This window comes from Penicillium cosmopolitanum, assembly GCF_028827165.1.
Source record: "Penicillium cosmopolitanum strain IBT 29677 chromosome Unknown utg000011l:1.0-3548175.0:1.0-3550911.0, whole genome shotgun sequence".
NCBI lineage: Eukaryota > Fungi > Ascomycota > Eurotiomycetes > Eurotiales > Aspergillaceae > Penicillium > Penicillium cosmopolitanum.
In genome coordinates, this window is record NW_026622681.1 from 3,469,315 (window position 1) to 3,489,069 (window position 19,755).

Here is a 19,755-nt window from a genome sequence, read left to right on the forward strand (position 1 = left end):
CCCTGAATTTGATTGTCATGGCTCAATTTTTGAGCGAGCACAAAGGAATCAGACGGCTTGTCTCAATGGAAAATCTCATTGGTAAGTAATCTAGTACCAAGAAACTCGTGATCCTAATCTAATTGCGTTGTTAGATTTCTCGGAAAGATTTCTCGTTACCCTCTGGTCTCCTCTAGCGAAGGACAGCCCCAAAACTTCAACGGGGTTTCGGGTTTATCTGAAAAATATCCTTCGGAGATCTCATACAACATATCATACACTCATCGCGACGTTTTACTATCTAGCTCTCTTGCGGTTCACGATTAAGCAAAAGTTTCCCACTGAGCCGTTTCAAGTGCCCCAGGAGCTTCAGCCTCTACAGTGTCAGTGGCGGATGTTTCTCGCAGCTCTTATGCTGGGTTGGAAGTTCACTCAGGATTATGTGTACTCGACGCGACGCTGGGCATCCTTCTCAGGTCTAAGTGATAAGGAGCTCAATAGGAACGAAGGATTGTTTCTTTCCGTGATTGATTGGCGCCTCTTTATATCGCATGCAATGTTTTGTCACTGGAAGTCAGAGGTTCTGTACTATGTTCAGAATCCAGGCGTTGCTTTAGCCAAGTTTACTTTTGCTCAGTGAAAAAACTGTAAACTAATTATAACTACGTGGATGGAAATTTTAGAATGTTGGCGTATGGGACTTTCTTTTATCACTGAAGTGAAAGATTTGGATCTGAACACTGATATCGTCTTTGCGTAAAACCCTGCCTACTATCTACTGAACTTGTTTTCCGCGTACCACTATTCTATATCCCAATAAGTAATTTCAACATGCCAAATCAAGTACAGTATAGGCGATGATTTTTACGGCACACTACAGTCGGGGGAGTTTGTACATAATAGTGTTCTATTTCAAGGCGTCTTCCAGCCCAATGGGGCCATGGTCCGTCTTGATTGAATCTGCAGTGAACATTGCTTGCCAGTGCTTCATAACTATAATATAGAATTTTATTGACACTTCCATTTGCTTTAAATACCATGGGCTTTATCAATGGCATGCGAAAACATAAACCAGATAGGAAATGGCCACTAGAGTGCCGAAGATAGCTTTGCTTGTAGCGCCATAATACATGACCTCGTAGTACGGAGTATGGTCCTGGCTTGTGATGAATTTGAAAGAGGACTGAAAGCCGCGGACTTGACTGGCAAGGTAACCTTCGATGCATACAAGATAAGAAAGCTCAACAAAAGTTGGATGCAGCCGTAAAAATACCGAGCCTGACTGTCCTTGCTCGGCAATCTCGGCTGAAAAAGAAGAGCGATTCCAAAAATTGAAAAAAAGCTGAAAGAATTGCCACTGTGAGTGCTCCACCAAAGACTTTGTTCATGAGGCGTTTGAATTCTATGTCCAGAATCCAGCCGCTGCCACTAGCTAGATCATGCGTTGCGCGGTCAAGAAGAAGACTTGCACAATACGCAATTATGGAGCTGAGGCTAGCAACAGCTAGCCAAGTGGTGGCAAGAAAGAATGTGGTAAGACGCGAGTTTATTTGTACGGCGTTTGAATTATTGCATAACATGTCAGATCTGCGAGAAGAATCGTTTTGCAAAATCAGAGTCTTGTGATGAAAAGAGAAATGAGTTGGTGAGGTTCAGGGATATGAGGAAGGTCAAAAATCTTTCGTGAGATCTAGATAAGTAAAACGGTAACGAAAAGTCACCTTTCTGTACGTCATGTAGCAACAGCGGACAGACCAAAGTTGGGAAACGTTAGATCTTCAGCCTTTCCCTGTGGTATCGCGGGGTGTTGAGATGATCCCAACAGTGACTGATAATCCATTGATACACTTGATGGTCAAGAAAAACCAGAAGGGGCTCAAATACGCGTTGAATCAACGATGAGACACTGAACCAGCCGCAATTGGAGGGCCATCTGCGTTTGTGCCCTCATAATTCAGAATTATCAATGCATCGGCTCAAGCAGAATGACTGGCTGCAATGCCCACAATCTTCTGGGACCCAAATTCTCATTATCAACCAATCATTGCATTGAAATTTTTTCGCATGTGGGCCATTGATGGCACTAATTGGCTTATATTTCTGAGTAGTAGTACCCACCCGCATCCGCTTCGTTCCCAGGAGATTTATGTGGGTAATACCTTTGTAAAGACGCGGCTTACCTCAGAGGTTTGCTCTACAAACCCGTAATCAAACTAATGACTGGCTCGCTGTACAATAAACACTGTTTTGAAATGGGGCTGTGCGAATCAGTCCCGTGCCATATCATAGCTTGTATCTACTTGATATTGTGTTGGTGTGATGGATCTTCTCCGCTATGCGAGGTAGGCAACGGAGAGCCTTGCGGTCTGCCTGTCTTTGATAATTTGATGTTACGTGGAGTAATGGGCTCATCGCCGGTGAGTGAAATGAAATGACATGACCTCGTCACCTCGCCCGTCGCAATAAAGGGCGGACTGACGGTGGTGAATGTTGACAACTGTCATCAATTCTTTTCTGTGGCATTCTCACGACTGTTTATACGATGCGAACAGTCAGAAAATGTTTCTCATGTTTCGGATCACCAGGCGCAAAATGCAATGCCTCTGAGAACTGCATTAAACCAATGTTGAAATGTTGAGCCAGTTATTATTGAGTTTTTATTTGAGCCCTCACAATTCAGAATGATGATCCTATTGGTGCAGAGTGAATACCTGGCTGAATTGCTATAAAACCCGGTCCTTTGCCGGCTGAAAAGTCGTTCACGAAGATTCCTTTGTGATTCAGGAACAAAGAGCGTCAAACATAATCCGTCTCCACGGCTACTATCTGGTACAGTATGGATTGACCTCCAAATCATGCAATGGAATGAGCTGACCTCTTACATCACAATAGCCTAACTTTTCTCAATAGTCAAGTCTTCGAACAGTGAGTGTAGCTGCCCAATCATTTGAAAACATGCTAATGCAGAAGATACTCAATAGCAGCCCCGCCTCCACTATTCCTCCGAGAACCCATTGAGCGAACCTTGCCGGTCCTGAATGATCCAAGCTGTGAGCAGGGTGAGTTACACGTTGTCTTCATGAGATACCTACTGATGATCGATGATAAATAGACGTCATCTTTTATACAGTCCCCTGTAGCGGACAGCAATATCTGAGAACGTAAGTTGCAAATTTCAATTTTCAAGGCAGATATCATGTGCTGACGAAACTCTATATAGGATGGCAAACTTTCTATCGCGAGTCACTCAATGTCTTGTAAGTTACGCTTGGGCTTTGCCCCTGCCCATTCCCAACGCCCGGTACTGCATCTCAATCTCCGTACGATTGCTATCCGTTCGTGGCCCTCTGTTCTTCAGAAAAGATCGCTGATGATTCTTTTTTTCATAGGGCGAATGTCAATATTACCCTCGACGTGATCAAGCTATGCTCCCTCATCCCCCTCCGGCCCGAAGCTAGACCAGCTTCAACAACCTGATCAGCCAAGCCACTGAATATCACTCCGCTTGCGCCCTTATTGTCTCTGAAGACGTGGTTGACACGACCACTTCAGCTGGCTTATTAGCAGGCCCAGTTCAGAAAGTCTTGATGCCCCCTGCTTAGCCATGCGGTAAAATTCCAAAGTGCTTTCATTCGTCTCTTCGGCATTACCCTGTCCTCACAAAGGCTAACAATCAATGTATTAGCAAGTTGCCATATTCTGACGGCTATGAATCTCCTGCCCCACGTCCGATCCGAAGGCTTGTCGGTAGCCATGAGCCGGCCTCGCTGTTGACCGAGCGAGCCGTCGGAGCATCCGCGACAACGAAGAGAAGCCGAGAATCGACGGCCACAGAAAAAGACAACTATTTCCCCGGGGAGCATCAATCAGCGAATTGAAACGAGCTATTAGCGATAGTCTAAAGGCCAGTTATTTCAACCCCTGATTTGAGCTGAGCAAGCGATAAGATAAGCCGTGGCTTATAGCTATCACAGATCCCTCGCCGCGAGAGCAGTCATTTTCAGGTCTGGTCGAATTTGTCGCAAACAAAATACCATGAATCTCTTTTCTAGTGGTACTTTGCCCTGGCATGGATGAATATTTGCCCAGAATCGTGCATTGGCAGGTACGCCTACATCCATTCCCCGTGAAATGATGTGATCCCAGGCCCTCCACACGTGGTCGAATTGAGCCCGCTACCTCGTCCCTGGAATGCCTATACTGATTCCAGGCTGAATCACGGCAAGTCTATCCCACCCTCGGTCACCAGAAATCATATCAACATAGAGAGGCAGTGAAAGACAGCCCTAGTTCAGCCGTTCTGACGAGTCCGATCGAGAAAGTGCACTATAGCCAGCTGGGGACCTCATCTAGGCCGCGAACGAGGTAAGTTGCGAGCGACATCCTGCGCCAGATGCTGATAATCAGTGCTAGATTGAAAAATCCAGCGGCAAATTGCCTTGCCTGTGATCTGATGCAGACGGTCATTGAAAGCTGCCACCATGGCTTCTTTCATGATTGATCCTGGTAAGTACCTTCTCATCAGAATAATTCGGTAGTCAACTAACCATAGTAAAGTCGCTAGAGGCTAATGCTATGCTCAATGCAGCCGCAAGCCAACCGAATGCCCCCTTCATGCCACCGCCGAGGGGCACGGACTCGCCAGCAGAAGCTGTCTTGCAAGTACAGCCAGTCGATTGCCGAGACGGCCACAATGGCCCAATTGTTATTTGAAAGAAGCCGGTCGGTTTGTGATATATGGTGAAGAGAACATACTCACTGACATCAAACGCAGCCGCTGATGTTACTCTCCGTGTGGGCGGGGCACGTGTGTTCTACGCGACGCGCCAGCCTTTGCCCCCCGTAGCATGAGTCTGGTACGGCAGGTCCTCGATGACCATCAATTTCAACGCCGCTTGCTGACTCTGGCGGAAATGTTCAATCGACTCCGCAAAGGTGGTTTTGCCATTCTCATTTGAGATGGGCAAAAGTTAAAAATTAATCCGCAGGGCGGATACTGGAAAATGATTCGTAAAACATGAAGCGGGCTGTGAGTTCAAGCGGACCGCATGGGCGGGTTCCGTCGACCTGGCTAAAGTTCAACTGATGTACCCTCCGTGAATCGAGCCCGTGCCGTTAGTGAAAGCAAATGAGAAATTCCACTAGACCACGCAGGCAGAAAAGCTAATAGCGGTATATTTGCTAAATTATATCCATCACCTGGTCAGAATAGCATACATCTGGCAAGATCAGCGTTTCGAGCTCCAGAAGTGTCTTTCAATCGATCAGGTCGACACAAAACGAAAATGAAATATGCTTAGAAGAATGAGGCTTTCTATCGGTGCTACTCAAATGGTTCTTTGCCGATTTGACCGACAGTAATGTACGTGATAGCACCCGTCTAGGGATACATATATTGCAGACATCGAATCAGAATACAGAGACACTACCTCAGAGATTGTACAGAATATGGCCAAAGAGCACGCGACGATGCCCAAGCCGAGAAAATGTCATACAGAAGAGCTCCTGGAGTACGTACTACAGTACCATATAGAATCTCATTTCTAGAAATCATCATTTCGCACTGTTTATCCACTTTTGCATTCGTGAGGGAACGAAGATCCCCACTATGACGGGACCGGTGTTTACCGTTGGCGACCACTTCACCGCCCGGGAGTCACCCGCACTGCACATCAACAAAGGGACTGGTCCGGCCCCGTTATCACCAGCTCTCACTCTCAATTTTCCCTCACCTTTGGCCCTCACCATCCACCACCGTCCATCTCCGTCAACATGCCCTCACTGTCAAAATGCTCTCACCATAAAAACGTCAACACCATCGACACAACGACACACCACCCACCCACCGCCGAAAATTCGCATCTCCCTTCACTCGGACGAATTCTGCTGCCACTCTAGCTAGCAGGGACAAATACCCAAACCAATAGAGACCACTCGAATTTCAGCCGCCATCCCGACTGGTCATCCTCACTATCAGCCATGACTCGATGCTCTAATTCACACTACGCGGAAGAGAATGTTCATTCTCGAAGCTAAGGGTGTGGTTGAGCGCTACAAATTACATTGGGCGAACTAGAGTCATGTACGGCGGCATCTACATACAATATTGAAGTCATTTTACACCATGTCTTGTTGGATTCTTGATTCTATTGATTCTTTGGAGCAGGTCTTGGCTTCTTCGAGGACTCCCTCGAATACTAGTCTCTGACACCACGAAGAGGTGCCTGCAATCGCCAGAGGATCAGGACGAGGGCCGCGGCGCCACGGGTCGCCTAATGAGCGCAAATTTGATAACGCAGGGCTCAAGGCTGCATGGAAGCTCAAGATTATACAATCACAGGGCTCAAGGCTGTGAGGGAGCACATTTATACAACACAGGGCTCATTGGCTGTGAGGGAGCACATTTATACAACACAGGGCTCATTGGCTGTGAGGGAGCACATTTATACAACACAGGGCTCATTGGCTGTGAGGGAGCACATTTATACAACACAGGGCTCATTGGCTGTGAGGGAGCACATTTATACAACACAGGGCTCATTGGCTGTGAGGGAGCACATTTATACAACACAGGGCTCATTGGCTGTGAGGGAGCACATTTATACAACACAGGGCTCATTGGCTGTGAGGGAGCACACTTATACAACACAGGGCTCATTGGCTGTGAGGGAGCACACTTATACAACACAGGGCTCATTGGCTGTGAGGGAGCACACTTATACAACACAGGGCTCATTGGCTGTGAGGGAGCGCACTTATACAACACAGGGCTCATTGGCTGTGAGGGAGCACACTTATACAACACAGGGCTCATTGGCTGTGAGGGAGCGCACTTATACAACACAGGGCTCATTGGCTGTGAGGGAGCGCACTTATACAACACAGGGCTCATTGGCTGTGAGGAAGCGCACTCTTACAATCGCAGGGCTCATTGCTGCGAGGGAGAACTTGTTGACGCAGCACTCTCCTGCGGAGAACTTGGTGACGCAGCGGTCTCCTGCGGAGAACTTGGTATCGCAGCGGTCTCCTGCGAGGCAAACTTGATGACGCGGAGCCCGTCCCGCGAGGCACACTTGATCACGCAGAGCCCGTCCTGCGAAGAGTACTTGGTAACGCAGATCTTACCTGCAAAAGACACCCCAAGGCTGCGAGGCCCGGAGTGCGAGGAGGAAAGTCCTACTTTCCTTTTCGGCAGGAAAAGAGCGTCTTTTATGCTATTCTGAGTAGGGGTTTCGGCAGCGACCACTTGCGTACATTTTGCCGAGTCCAGAGATTTGACTTCAAATTCGCACCGGGCGACCCTAATTTTGTGGGTGTTGAGGCGGTTTGTCAACGTTGAAATAAGAAATTTCAAGAGTTTGGAGTGGAGAGCGGGTGGAGTGGCTGGATCCACCTGGAGCCGTGGTCGGCATGATGCGATGCGTGACAAATCATTTGCCTCATCAACATTGATTCACCCAGCTTAAACGGCCTGCAACGCACTTGGTATGAGGTTTAGACTGAAGTGGCATGCCATGGGCTAGTCGCCGTGGCGGCTTAATCTCTCGTGGCAGCAGAAGTCTGCCAATATTCGCTGGGACCGTAGCCAATCAATTTGCAAATCATTGGTCTCAACATTGCTCAACGATGTGAAACGGTCTTCACGCAGCTAATATGTAGAGTCGTTCCATGGAAGACTCGCCTTGGCAGATCGCTTGCCTGCCCGCGGAATTTTTCGCCTGTAAAACTTTTGCTCTCGCCCCGTGAGAGAGAAAAATGATTTCCCTCAGCCTAGCCGATTTATTTTCCGTCGCAAGTCGCAGTCACTGCAACTCGTCATGCCGCCCAAATCTTTATTTCACTTGCCAGCACAGGATGACCAGGGTACTTCGTGTACCCACGTCCACAAGCCGGCCGAGGTACCATCGATGAAGAGATGTCGACGCCGAGTCCGTCGTCGGAAAATGATTTCGTCGTGCTCCAATAGAGACTCCACCGCTGTCCATCATTGGTCTCCACAGTCAATCAGCTACCGGTAAATGACCTCGCGGTCCTCTCAAAATTGAAAAATTCCACAATTGACTGTCGAAGGTCCTTGAAATCGTTTTTGAAACAGAGCCGGGGACTGAAAGCTAAGGGTAAGCTAAAACAAGAGACTAGAGTGCCTTCGCTAATTACGATCGGTAGAGTTTATAGAGATCTTGTTTCCCATCCTAGGACTTCATGTGACGTCTATCCCTTTTCGAGCACAACATTTGATCCTCCAAACGCTGCAACGCCACCTCGAGCATTCCGCTTTCCAATTTGTTCAAAAATGGCTTCAACCACAGTCTTTGGCCGTTGGATGGACATGCCCCGAGGCACTGGAGCTGCATAAGTTCTTCAAATTCTTAGCTAGAAACCGATCGAAGATCTCGTCTGAGCAACATGGTGAAAATATCACCACTGTTCAGAACTTGCGCCATTCGATCGCCGGCATTCGCCACGCCGCTGTTCATCGCTTGGCCCAAAACAGAGATAGTCTGCTTGAGAAGAATTGTGCTGCCATTGAATTCTGCCTTCGCATCGACGAAAACCATAGCGCAGAGAGTCTCTGTCGTCTCTTTGAGTTCCTACAGAAAACCCTGCCGAAGTCAAGCAGGGTGCAAGTGCAGCCACAGCAGGCTGTTCCCTCTCATCCTCGTTTACCCGAGCTCTCTCTTCGCACACAACTACAAGAACGATCGATACCCACTGACGTGATCAAGCGACTCGTTGGAGGTATCGAGCAGGACTTGATCTCCGAGGTGATGCATTTCTTGCAGATTGAGTTTCCGTGAGGCGTGGTGTATGGCTCGATCCGATTTATGTTCGGGACCTTAGTGAATTGCGGCATGCACCTGAACATGGTCAGCCCAAGCAAAAGAAACTTCTATGTACTCTGAATCTTCAACTTCCCATTCAATTTTACTTTATTGACCTCGTTACCTGTAGTATCTGAAATGTGTGTCGAAAAGTGGGTCACTCCGTCTGAACTCAGCATTTCAGGAATATCTCCCGCATTTGGACGTACGCTTGAACAAAAGATCAGATCTCCATCACATTACTCGACGATGCTATATAATGCAAAGACAATGCTTTCAAAGTGCGACAGGAGATGCTAGCAGCGGCTGAGTGACTGCATACTATAAGCAGCCCCGAGGAAGTGTGATCTATCTTCACAATGAGGCCCCATTGATGTCACGAGCCCAAGGCAGCAGATACTCCCGGAACAGCATATCGGCAGTCACAAATCTGGAGCGTGATGTGCATAGGGAATCTCAGCAGAGTCATTGATGTGTCAACGTTGATTTCAGTGATGCTTCATCATCAGTAAAGTGATCTAACGTGCTGCCAACGTTGTCTTCGGCATAGCCATGTCAAATAGACTGGCCTGTGATTTCCTATGCTTTTCAGAGCCGGTTATCTTCCATGACCAGAGATTCATGGGCTATAAATTTCCCACTCATCATCGACTTCTGAGAAAATAACTTTTTTTTCTCCGCCTCATACCCACCACATCTTCTCTGGTCCCACAAGGTAGGCAACGAATCTCGATGTAAGGAACCAGCACCTGCTGATCTCTATGACTTTCCAGAAGAATATCACAGTCATCACGAGCCTACAGCCAACCGCCACGATTAAGACTCCACCAGTCGCAAGACTGAATCTATGTTCTCCGAAGAAAATCAAAGCCTAAATCATCGCCAAGGAGGCAATTTTCTGGAGTTAAGAGAAAGTCTCCTGGAGCAGTTCCAACCGCTGCAAGAAAGACTTTGCCTCGCCCTAGAAGAATCCCAGGAGATATTGGATCAATTTAACAAAAATGCGAGCCTCGCGGTCGTTTACAATGCCTCGATGATCAGTGTCAATCTTATGAAAGGGATAGATGCTATCTTTGGTTCTCCAAGCCCGAAAATCATCCAGCTCGAAGATGGTACGATGCAGAGGACCATCACTTGGCTGGATGTTATGAATGCAGACAGATCCAAAATCGAATTCAAGGAAGCCGAAGTCTATCATTATTATCTGCATGACTTCAACGCTACTGCGGAGTTGTCAGATTTCCAGCATAATATGATGATTTCCGGCCTACCACATAAATTGATTCAACCTTGGTACTACAAGAGAGATGTCCAAACAGAGTTATATACACTGTCGTTCACTGCCGAGATGGTTGCAATTTCGAACCAACTTGCATCAAAAGGTGAGTTACGTTACGCCTGATCCGGTATAAAAATTATTGTGCCTTCACTGACCGGCAAATCCCTGAGCCACAGTGATTGAAGTCAACAATAAGGTAATCGGAAAGGCTAACCAGAGAACTCGAGCGCTTCAAGATATTTTGAACAAATGGAAAGAATCAACACATTCGAATATGTATCCATCAAGCCTAGTTTTGGAGCAGGCCCAGCATGATCAAGGCTTAGGTTACGCGGCAGTTCCCAATAAAAAGACTCTAGTCGAGAAAGCATGGTCATCCCTGAAGGAGCTCAAAAGAGCGCATCGCATGTGGCGCAGGAGGAAATTCCGAAGTAGCCTTCCCGGCAAGCTTACTAGACGGAGTTTCCAGGGTAGGAAAACAATGCCAGCTTCTAGGATGATGGCGAATAAACTGCTCGGACGAGCCCCCTTGAGAATGGGCCAGAGGAAAAGGCTACATAGCCGAAATGGTCGGCGAGTCACCCTTCCAGATGCACCGTTGTGGATGCCCGCGAAAGATTCTGAAAAACGACAGAGTCTTAGTTGCCAACCGGGGCCCCTGATGGAGCATTGCTATCCACAAACAGAGAATTTCAACCATACCTGTCTGCATCAAAATCCTAGCGAGGAGAGCGGAAACCGCAGACAATCCCTTGAGGAAGCGAGAAATGAATGTGGCAAGACCTGTTATGATCGGCAAAATAGCCTCCCAGAACTACGGCCAAGTATCGTGAGCCCATCCAACGACAGGGAGAAGCTGGCTGAACATGACTTATTGGTCAGGAGGCCCACGCCTCTGGATCCAGAAGCTGAAGCCATGGAAGGCCAGAGCAATACTGGCATAGGACGCTACGGTACAGGAGGAAGTACCGATCTACGGGACGGAAATGATGAACGCGTGTCAGTGCTGACAGACCCAGTCAACAACACAGGTCTCACCTTTCATGGTAACACTGTGACCGAAAATTGTCAACCACAAACAGTATCTCGAGATTTCCCAAAGACGTTTTCGAGCCCTTACCCCACAGAGACTTTGAAACATAGCGAAGCTGCCGTTTGCCAGGCGCCAGGCGGGTCCAATCTGCCGGATGGAGTCCCATATTCTGCGACACGTCAATTGAATGCTTCGCGCACTTCTACACATGGCGGGAGAAAAGGCGCACCAATTCCTGAATCACATATAGAGGTCCAGATTATAAATAGACCTCAAGCAGGTAAGTGACGCAATAAATACCATACAAAAGGCTAGAGCTGATAGAGAAAAAGCCAGATCCCGCAATCGTCGATGGGCAACCCAGGACCTGGAGCGCTTACCATTCTGGTTTATGCAAAGAAGACATTTGAATAAGGAAGAGATCCAAGCTGAGTTCCTGGCAGATTTTCAACATGAGAAGAGCTTTGGAGCAATTCATACTGCTTTCAAACGACAAATGAGGATGTACCACGAGACAAGCCACGCAAACAGGATGCCACATTTTGTTCGAGATATTGGTCAACCAGGCGACATTGTCGCAGCCGATAACTTCATGCATCCAGCGTCACAACTCGGAGATGGACAACTTTAGGATTATCGTGGTTTGCCCCCAGAAGGTAGGTACTGCACATAAGACCCATTGTTCCAGGCTCACAATAGCTAACTTTGGGTATCTTTCCTTTTAACTAGCCCCCACATCTGAAATTCTCACAGCCATCTCTAGGTATCCGGATGGCATAGAGGGCTTCCCAGAGAGGGCATACCTGAGTGAAAGCCCCTCCACGATTGCATACCGAGCGACCACTTCAGAAAATACTCCCTTCTCTCCTTCCTTTTACGACTAAGGAAAATGAGCTGCTGTCTCCGGCTAGAGTACAGATATGTTTTGTTGCCATTTGGAATTTGCCATTCAAATTCCGAGTGTGTGTTCATGTGAAAATTTGTCTTATGCCTCATGTGCTGCTATACTCATCTGCTGAAAAATCTAGGCCCGTTCTACCGTTAACCCCATAACCATTGCCCTTCCACAGGATAGTGACACCCCAAGCACCTTTTCCCCCTTCGTCTTCTTTTTAGTAGTCTGTTTGTTTCAAGGCCGTCAAACCCAGCATGCGAAATACAGGTTTTTGAGCCTTACATGATACCTACGAATTCGGGGACACCATCTGTCAAAAACTGCAGACTTTTTGGTGGGCTACTACATGTATAGCTCGACGAGGACAAGATCCCTTTCGAAATAAATGCTCACTCTACGTGCAACTTTCCTGACTGCGGTCTTTCCAATGTCTCAATTTGCTCCAAAAGATTACTCTTGATGACCTCCGCTTTTCTCCTGGTCCTGATCTCATGGTAGAAATAGAAACATCCACTTACATCGTTTTAAGGGCCGACACGCTTGCAACTTGGGCTTCACCGATTTGACTAGGTCCCACAACGCCAATTTTTATACTGCCACGTCCTCCACATCGAAGACCATTTATGCCACGTCGTTTGAGGGCTTACAACGTGCGGCAGCACGCGTCCCCAGTGGAGAGACCGTCGCGGTGTAAACGTGTCGAAGCACACCGCGTCCCCATTGGCCTATCTACCCCTACGGTTGGGGCGCTAATACCAAAAGAGGCAGGGTCCTCTAACACAAGCATAGTTGAAAGTCTTTGCATGAATATCCATAGATACTACTCTTATGCTCATTTCGAATTATCCTTCTGTTCTAAAAGGGCAAGAAGTTTCATTTGCAGTTCCTTCTGTTCTGCTTCTCGCTTCTCTTCCCGTGTCTTCTGTTCTGCTTCCCGTGCCTTCTGTTCTGCTTCTCGCTTCTCTTCTCGGAGCTTTTGCTGTTCTAGTTGAGCGAGAAGTTTCTCTTCCCGTGCCTTCTGTTCTGCTTCTCGCTTCTCTTCCCGTGATTTCTGCTCCGCTTCTCGCTTCTCTCCGTGTGCCTTCTGTTCCATTTCTCGTTGCTCTTCCTGGAGCTTTTGCTGCTCTAGTTGGGCGAGAAGTTTCTTTTCCCGTGCCTTCTGTTCTGCTTCTCGCTTCTCTTCCCGTGCTTTCTGCTCCGCTTCTCGTTTCTCCTCTCGATCCTTCTGTTCAGCCAATTGTTCTTGTAATGTTTGAACCATCATGCGTAGCTCCGGTTGCAAACCACGATTCTGCGAGGATGCAACTCTGCGATACCCCAGACGTTCCTGCGATCCACCCACGGACAGCTGTGAGTCAGGACCGTCGACAACGACACTTAAAGAACCCTCGTCTGGGTCCGGAACTCCTTCAAGTATCCGCAATAGCCGGTGAGTATGGATAGGCAGAAATTCGCGATCCACGTTTTCCACGAACCGATAACATGTCCACCGATCCTCTTTGGTCCAGATGTTGAGTTGCGCCACCGGCCAGCGGTAAAATGACACTTTGCCACCATCGACCTCAGGATAGTAGCCGTACAAACGAACGCCTTCGAGCTCATGAGAGACCGAAAACCCCAAAATCCGTCGATGCACCTCTTCTGTGCAGCCCGCCGCTTGGCACAGAGAGACCACAGCCCGCAGGCAATGCACATACTGTGCATATTCTGCCGGTCGGCAAGCTCCAGCGCTTGGTTCCCGCATTTGATTTCTGCCGTCAAGTAAGGGAAGTACATATCCTCTCGCGCCGTATACGGTGATTTCTCGTCCGGCTTGATCCCCAGTTTGCGCCGCTGGCTCTCGGAAAAGGTCGACCACTTCAATCCGCGCGCGTGGTCGGGCTGCGGTTTCGGACCGTATATTGGCTCGGTCTTCAGCCACGGATCATTGTATCCATCAATCACGTCTTTCAAGGATTCATTCCCCTGGATGTACTGATTTTCCGCGGATGGCATAATGAGGGGGTGTAGGTCCACCAGGAGACGCGCTTCAGATCGATTCCGCAATGCATTATGGAAGTCTGTGAGGTACAAGTCGTCGAAAAGTGTACCGGTAGGAGGCTCGACCGGCTGAGCGAGAAGGCGCTCACAAAGCGCAATATCGTCGGGTACCGGGCCGGCGGGGGACGGTCGCATGAAGCAGCCCTTGGTTTCCAAAATAGTGACATAGTTGACGGCTCTGTAGGCATATGATCTGGTGTCCCGGGCCGAGCTGCTCTCGCTGTTCTCCGACGAAACCGACCGAGCACGCCCCCGATCCGTTGAGATCGAACGTGATCGCGACCTTTTCGATGATGGTTGACTCATTGTCTCAAGCGCGTCGACCTCCGATGGGGCAGGTATCCACTGATATATTCCGTCCGTGAGCTCGGTGGGCGCATGCGTGAGAGACGGAGGTGGTATTCGATGCTCTAGGGTATTGGGATCCTATGCAGTCAGTCAAATGGCTATTGAGAGACGAGATTGAAAACTGACTTCGCTATTACAATCAGGCGAGAGTGGAGAGAGTGGCTGCTGTACTCTGCCGAGGTCTTGCCCGAGCTTCAAGGGCCCTGGATTCGTGCTTGAGCTTCCTCGCCGGGGCACTTTTGCTGGTCGCTCATCACTCTCACTATTGCAGCCTCGCGATTCAGACGCGGCTTCACGTTTCATATTTGTCGATGTGACCAATCGAAGGAGATCATTTTCGTGGCTAGAGATCACACATGCACAAGAGTGAAAAACCGACTCCGTTTCATCAGTCAGAGGGAGTCGGACATCGAGTGGTGACAGGAGGTCGTTGACCAGGATTAGCGCGGCGTTGTTCCTTGGCATGGCTTGGGCGCGAAGATATCCAATCAACTTCATCATGGACCCACTCGTTGTTGGAACCGGGGTGCGATCTCGTCACAACATTGCACGGAATTGAATATATGCAACTCCTAAACTTCAAAATAATGACTCGATGCTTTAACCAGATATATCCGTGTTTGTACATTAAGTCATGCTCCACTTGCTGAAACGATCTTAGAGCTTGATCAAAGCCTGCCGTGGCCTAATTGCCGCTCCTATCGTTAGACTGCCGTTGGGACGCGCGGCTGCGATAGTTGTGCCCCGGCGAAGTGTCGGGATGAGGAAATGATGTACTGGCTAATACTGAACATGTCAAATAGAATCAGGTGATTGATTGGTTGATTGATTGATTGGAGGTCCAAAGATCGGTTGTTGAGCGATCTCTGAGACTATACTGTCCGTGCTCTAATGTGTTGCGATATAATATCCAGACTCAGTCTGAATACCATACCATTACTTGGGGAAATGGAGTGAAACAGGAACCAGCCTATCCTCAAAGGCCATAGCAGTAATTGGCCGCTTTTCCAGTTTGTCAGAGACTGGCGATGTTCATAAGGTACAGGTTGAACATAGTGCTGGCTCCGAGCCGGTGAAGAATTGCCACCTCCGAAAAGTGATATTGAAACATATCTCAAGGTACTAGAAGCTCGCGAATGGTGTATAGAACCTAAGCATTACAAGTCTGTTTGTACCATCCTGCCGTATCCGGTCCCTCGAAATAACCCATTTACTATCCACCAATGCCCAGTGCACCCATAATACAGCAGAAGAAGGAGTAGTACATAATTGGCATGAAGCTGTATGTGCAAACAGTGAGTAGCAAAATGATCTATTCGTTCCGGGCATTTCCATTTCAGAAAGAACTCCTGAAAGTTATGTCCGATTCCTGGGAGCAATAAGGATTCTGAGCAATTTTAAACCTTTCTATTTTGCCGATCATCCCAGCAGCTGGGGCTGAATGGCATTCCTTGTCTGCTCCTAGGATAGTATGGTTATGAGGTATGCATTGACGAGCTGGAGCTAGAAAGGAATTGTAGGCAACCAACTTTTGTCATGTGAGGGCTCGCAGGGATGATGCATTCGCATATGCCTTGAAATATGGAAAGTATTTATATGCTGGTGCCCAAATGATCGCCTTATTGTCCCCTCTATTTTACTGTACCTACTCATCCTCAGTCTGAATGATCCTGAAATGTTGCAGCTCAACCTTCTGGCTAGATTCATCTCGATTTCCTCGTTTTAAACTCCACCATGTCTCAATATACCGATACATCCCGTATCTTTGTTCGTCTCGGTGTCTTTTCTCTCACCACTATTTGGCTGCTAGTCGCTGCTTTTAATTCTGTCACTGCTCGTTTCGCAGATACTTTGCGAGACCAGATAACAGCTGGCCTCAATGAATTCGACAGCCCCATCCTGTACGACGCATTGCGAGAGCTCATGAGGGACTTTCGCAAGGCAATGGTTATTGTCGCACTTTCCTCGGTTCTCTTCTCCTTGTTTGGTTTCACACTTCTCGCTTACCCAAGTTGGGTACGAGATGGCACGACTGCATTTGACAGCTTTTTTATTACCCAACTAATCCTCGGGGTGGTTGTACTCGCTGTGGGTGGGTATATTATGGACCAAATGCATGGATTTCTCGACATTTTTGCAGCAATCGATGATCGAGGCTCCCTGCCTCGTTGCAGCATTGTATACCACGGGGCTATTGGTCAGATTGTACTTGGTATCCTCGTGATTTTGACCAGCCTCATCAGCCTCTGGTATCTTTTTCGTACCCGTTAGCAGAATGTTGCGGAGGTTATGCAGGCAGAATACAGGCAAGAGGCAGGCAAAAAATAGATGCTCAAATACGACTAGATTCTTGCTCTTATGATGAAATAAAGGAATGAGTAATCAAGGAGTTTTCGATAACGATAAACGGAAAGGCGAAATCAGGCTTATAAGAAAAAAAAATAAACAGAGTTATCTTTCATTCAAGCCCCAAATGCGGATCTCTCGAGACAGTTTTCCTTTAGAATAGAGCACAGAGCACATGAATTAATTGCCGGGGCATTCCTTTTTAGCACAGTTTGGTCTTACCTTGAGTCTTAAAATCAAAATGAAATTCATTTGAAGGGATGAGTAGCCCAGATTACCATCTGTGCTCGTGTACACTCGTTGTATTTCTGATTATGTATCGTCAGTTCAACTGCCATTTCTATCTGAAATTTCCGCAGAGGTTATGGACGAAGAACCCCGGATCAAGGCATGGCAACGTAGGCAGGGTGGAGTACGGCGACATCATGAAGTGCTGGGTGAAAGGAAGGGGTTCCAAGCGGGGCCACATCGACAGTCGGAAGCGGGCTGTCTGCGCCGCAGAGCATACTTGGGAGATGATGTCGAGAATCTGCTTGCGCACCCGAGAAAGATTCCCCATCGCTGTCTCGAATCGTGGCAAGAAAAAAAGGTGCTCACCCATCAACTCCTCACTGAGAGAGTCAAATCTTGAAAGACGAAACTCCACCCAGTAGACTTTCTCCGGTAGCAAGAAAGCGGAAAAGTGCACAAAAATATCCTCCGCCTTGGTAGACGGAGACAGAGGATCCGGACCTGTCCACAGAAAGCTTTGTTGGGTTTCATGATTCGGATAAAAAACACAGTCGACCAAAGATAGCCCGTAAACCTCAGAGCTGGAGACCCCTGATAAGTTGAATGAAGTTCGCTTCAATCCACGGCGGTCGGTAGCAAGGCAGGGGGGTACAGCGGGTACGTTAGAGGACTCCTGCCAGGCTGCGTGGATGTCATCATCGGAAACAAAGTCTGCTTGATGGTAAGTATACGTTTTGGGAGATGTGAAATGGACTTTACCAACCCATTTGGGCCAAATGATTCATTTCCTCGGACGTCGGTAGTTCAAGGAGCTGGAGAGAACAGAACTGGATCATTGGTATTGGATCGACAAACTTGCGAGTTAGAAAGGGAGCGAGCAATAGGCCAATTTAACCTTCATATCAGAGCCAGACATCGTATTTATCAAAGGTCCATAGATAATTCTATTTGAGCAAGGTATAGATAGTCACAATTTCAACGGGGATTAACTCTCGGCTGCATCGACGTCTCAACGGTCATGCCCGTTCATCGTAAGAGAAGACCATCCAACGTCCTCGCTTTGATACATATTCACCAATGTTTGTTGATCACTCAGAGATAATTTTTCTAGTCAAAATTCCGGTCACACGTCCGTAGTATCGACACGATTCCATTCTGAACAGCGTGGGCTGCACGCCCACGGTCCCAGAGTACCAGGGCCTGCTCATTACAACGCTGCTGTAGAAGACCATTTTCGGCTTTTAGTTCGTCATTGGACAGCGAAAGTTGGCGTCGTTCGCTCTCGAGTCGGATTTTCTCAGCAGATTTGACAACATAACATTGCCAGAGACATAGGAATAGGTCGAGTAGGTCGAGAGCTGGCCTCGAGATGGAAGAGCCCATCCGGAAAATCTGCTTGGCCTCGGTTGGCAAAAGGCTGGCAGCGCCAGTGGTGTTCTATTACATGTCAACTAGGCTCCCATTTTGCTACTGGGAAGATTCTGACCTTGAACTCGATACTTTCATGCCCCGAAGGTTCTCGGAATATGCCATGCAGGTTGGCGGTAGTGTCATCCCCAGAGTGTTTGGGGCGCTGCCGCTGTCTTTTAATTGGTCGCTCGGTCGATGAAGAGCGATCTGGTGCGTCCATTTTCTTTATGTACGAAGTGAGCTGCATGGGCTGGGAGAAGAGAATCTTCAGAGGTTTCTTATATGCTATCATGACAGAAGGCACGCGAAGCCCAACATGTTCTCCACACCCGCAATTATCAGCTTCTTACCCGGCATGGAGCTCTATAACGACGCATGTTTCAATCTAAGCCCGTTTACCATATCGCATAGATGAGGATCAGCAACAGGGTCGCTCATGAATTGATGCAGAGAGAAACATTCTGTGGCAGTATCTATACTTGATTACTGTCGAGCTATCAACGCCGCGTCCTATGACGGTTGGCATTATTCTCAATCCATCAAGTTCCTGGCCTTCCACCATCCCATTCCACACCTCCGCCGGCCTTTCAATGCAGTTTGTATCGCCCTGCTATACAAGTCTTTTGCTGATTTTTGAGGAATCCACCGATTCTCCATTTTAATGATGAGATTGTACTTGTACTTCGACGGCTGCGGAGATCATTGACCCGCTTCTGGATTGCCTGCCGAATTGGACCCTCCTCGACAAAATAAAGCGATGCCCACAAACTGGTAAGCCTCATTCTCGGGTCCTGCAGCAGCATTTCAACGACCACCAAGTGTCCGCCTTTAACTGCAAGCAACAAAGGATCCTCGAACCAACGATTCTGGTGGTTGGGATCAAACTTTGGGATGGCGCAGTAAAACTCGCACCATCTCCGAGTCGCCCGCCCGGGCGGCGAGACACACAGGCGGTGTCTTGGACGGTAACAGTGCTCTGGTTAATTGCCAGAGCCTCGCCCTGCCGGACCAAGAGCTTTACCGCTTCCAAGCGGCCGTTTTCCACCGCTCGACAGAGGGGCGGATCTGCCAACTCGGTCGCATTGATCTCTAAGCCTCCCTTGTTCAAGAGCATCGCCATCGCATGAGTGCTGCCTTTCGCGGCCGCCGCGGAGAAAGGAGAGACGCCTGCCACACAGAGGTTTGGGTCGATGCCAGGTATCTCGAGAAGCCCCCGCAGAGCGACAGTGTCACTCCTTGCGACCGCGTGGTGCAGCGAAGTGGAAGGCGATTGGGTCTGACCACGACCACCTACAAAGTTGATATCAATGCCACCCGCCTTTAGCAACCTCTCGGTCATTTCGTCGCGCGATAAGAATGTCGACAACCAGAG

At 48.3% G+C, this 19,755-nt stretch overlaps 4 protein-coding genes across 4 annotated transcripts; 2 read left to right on the forward strand and 2 right to left on the reverse strand.

The window, feature by feature from the left end:
- Nucleotides 1-1,027: 1,027 nt before the first annotated feature.
- Nucleotides 1,028-1,566, reverse strand: N7509_012755 (uncharacterized protein; the record flags this gene model as incomplete). Its single annotated transcript, XM_056637392.1, has 2 exons — nucleotides 1,482-1,566; nucleotides 1,028-1,357 (listed from the first exon to the last, which is right to left on the reverse strand). Exons 1-2 carry the CDS (start codon nucleotides 1,557-1,559, stop codon nucleotides 1,028-1,030), a joined length of 408 nt encoding a protein of 135 aa, XP_056483422.1. The 5' UTR covers nucleotides 1,560-1,566.
- A 6,230-nt stretch (nucleotides 1,567-7,796) lies between these two features.
- On the forward strand, nucleotides 7,797-8,777 carry N7509_012756 (uncharacterized protein; the record flags this gene model as incomplete). Its single annotated transcript, XM_056637393.1, has 3 exons — nucleotides 7,797-7,993; nucleotides 8,050-8,096; nucleotides 8,146-8,777. The coding sequence occupies 3 exons, from the start codon at nucleotides 7,797-7,799 to the stop codon at nucleotides 8,775-8,777; spliced, it is 876 nt and encodes a 291-aa protein (XP_056483423.1).
- An 871-nt stretch (nucleotides 8,778-9,648) lies between these two features.
- Nucleotides 9,649-11,744, forward strand: N7509_012757 (uncharacterized protein; the record flags this gene model as incomplete). Its single annotated transcript, XM_056637394.1, has 3 exons — nucleotides 9,649-10,183; nucleotides 10,374-11,393; nucleotides 11,431-11,744. The coding sequence occupies 3 exons, from the start codon at nucleotides 9,649-9,651 to the stop codon at nucleotides 11,742-11,744; spliced, it is 1,869 nt and encodes a 622-aa protein (XP_056483424.1).
- Nucleotides 11,745-12,840: 1,096 nt separating this feature from the next.
- On the reverse strand, nucleotides 12,841-14,861 carry N7509_012758 (uncharacterized protein; the record flags this gene model as incomplete). The annotated part of the gene is made up of 3 exons (XM_056637395.1): nucleotides 12,841-13,649; nucleotides 13,706-14,474; nucleotides 14,523-14,861. The coding sequence occupies 3 exons, from the start codon at nucleotides 14,859-14,861 to the stop codon at nucleotides 12,841-12,843; spliced, it is 1,917 nt and encodes a 638-aa protein (XP_056483425.1).
- Nucleotides 14,862-19,755: the final 4,894 nt, after the last annotated feature.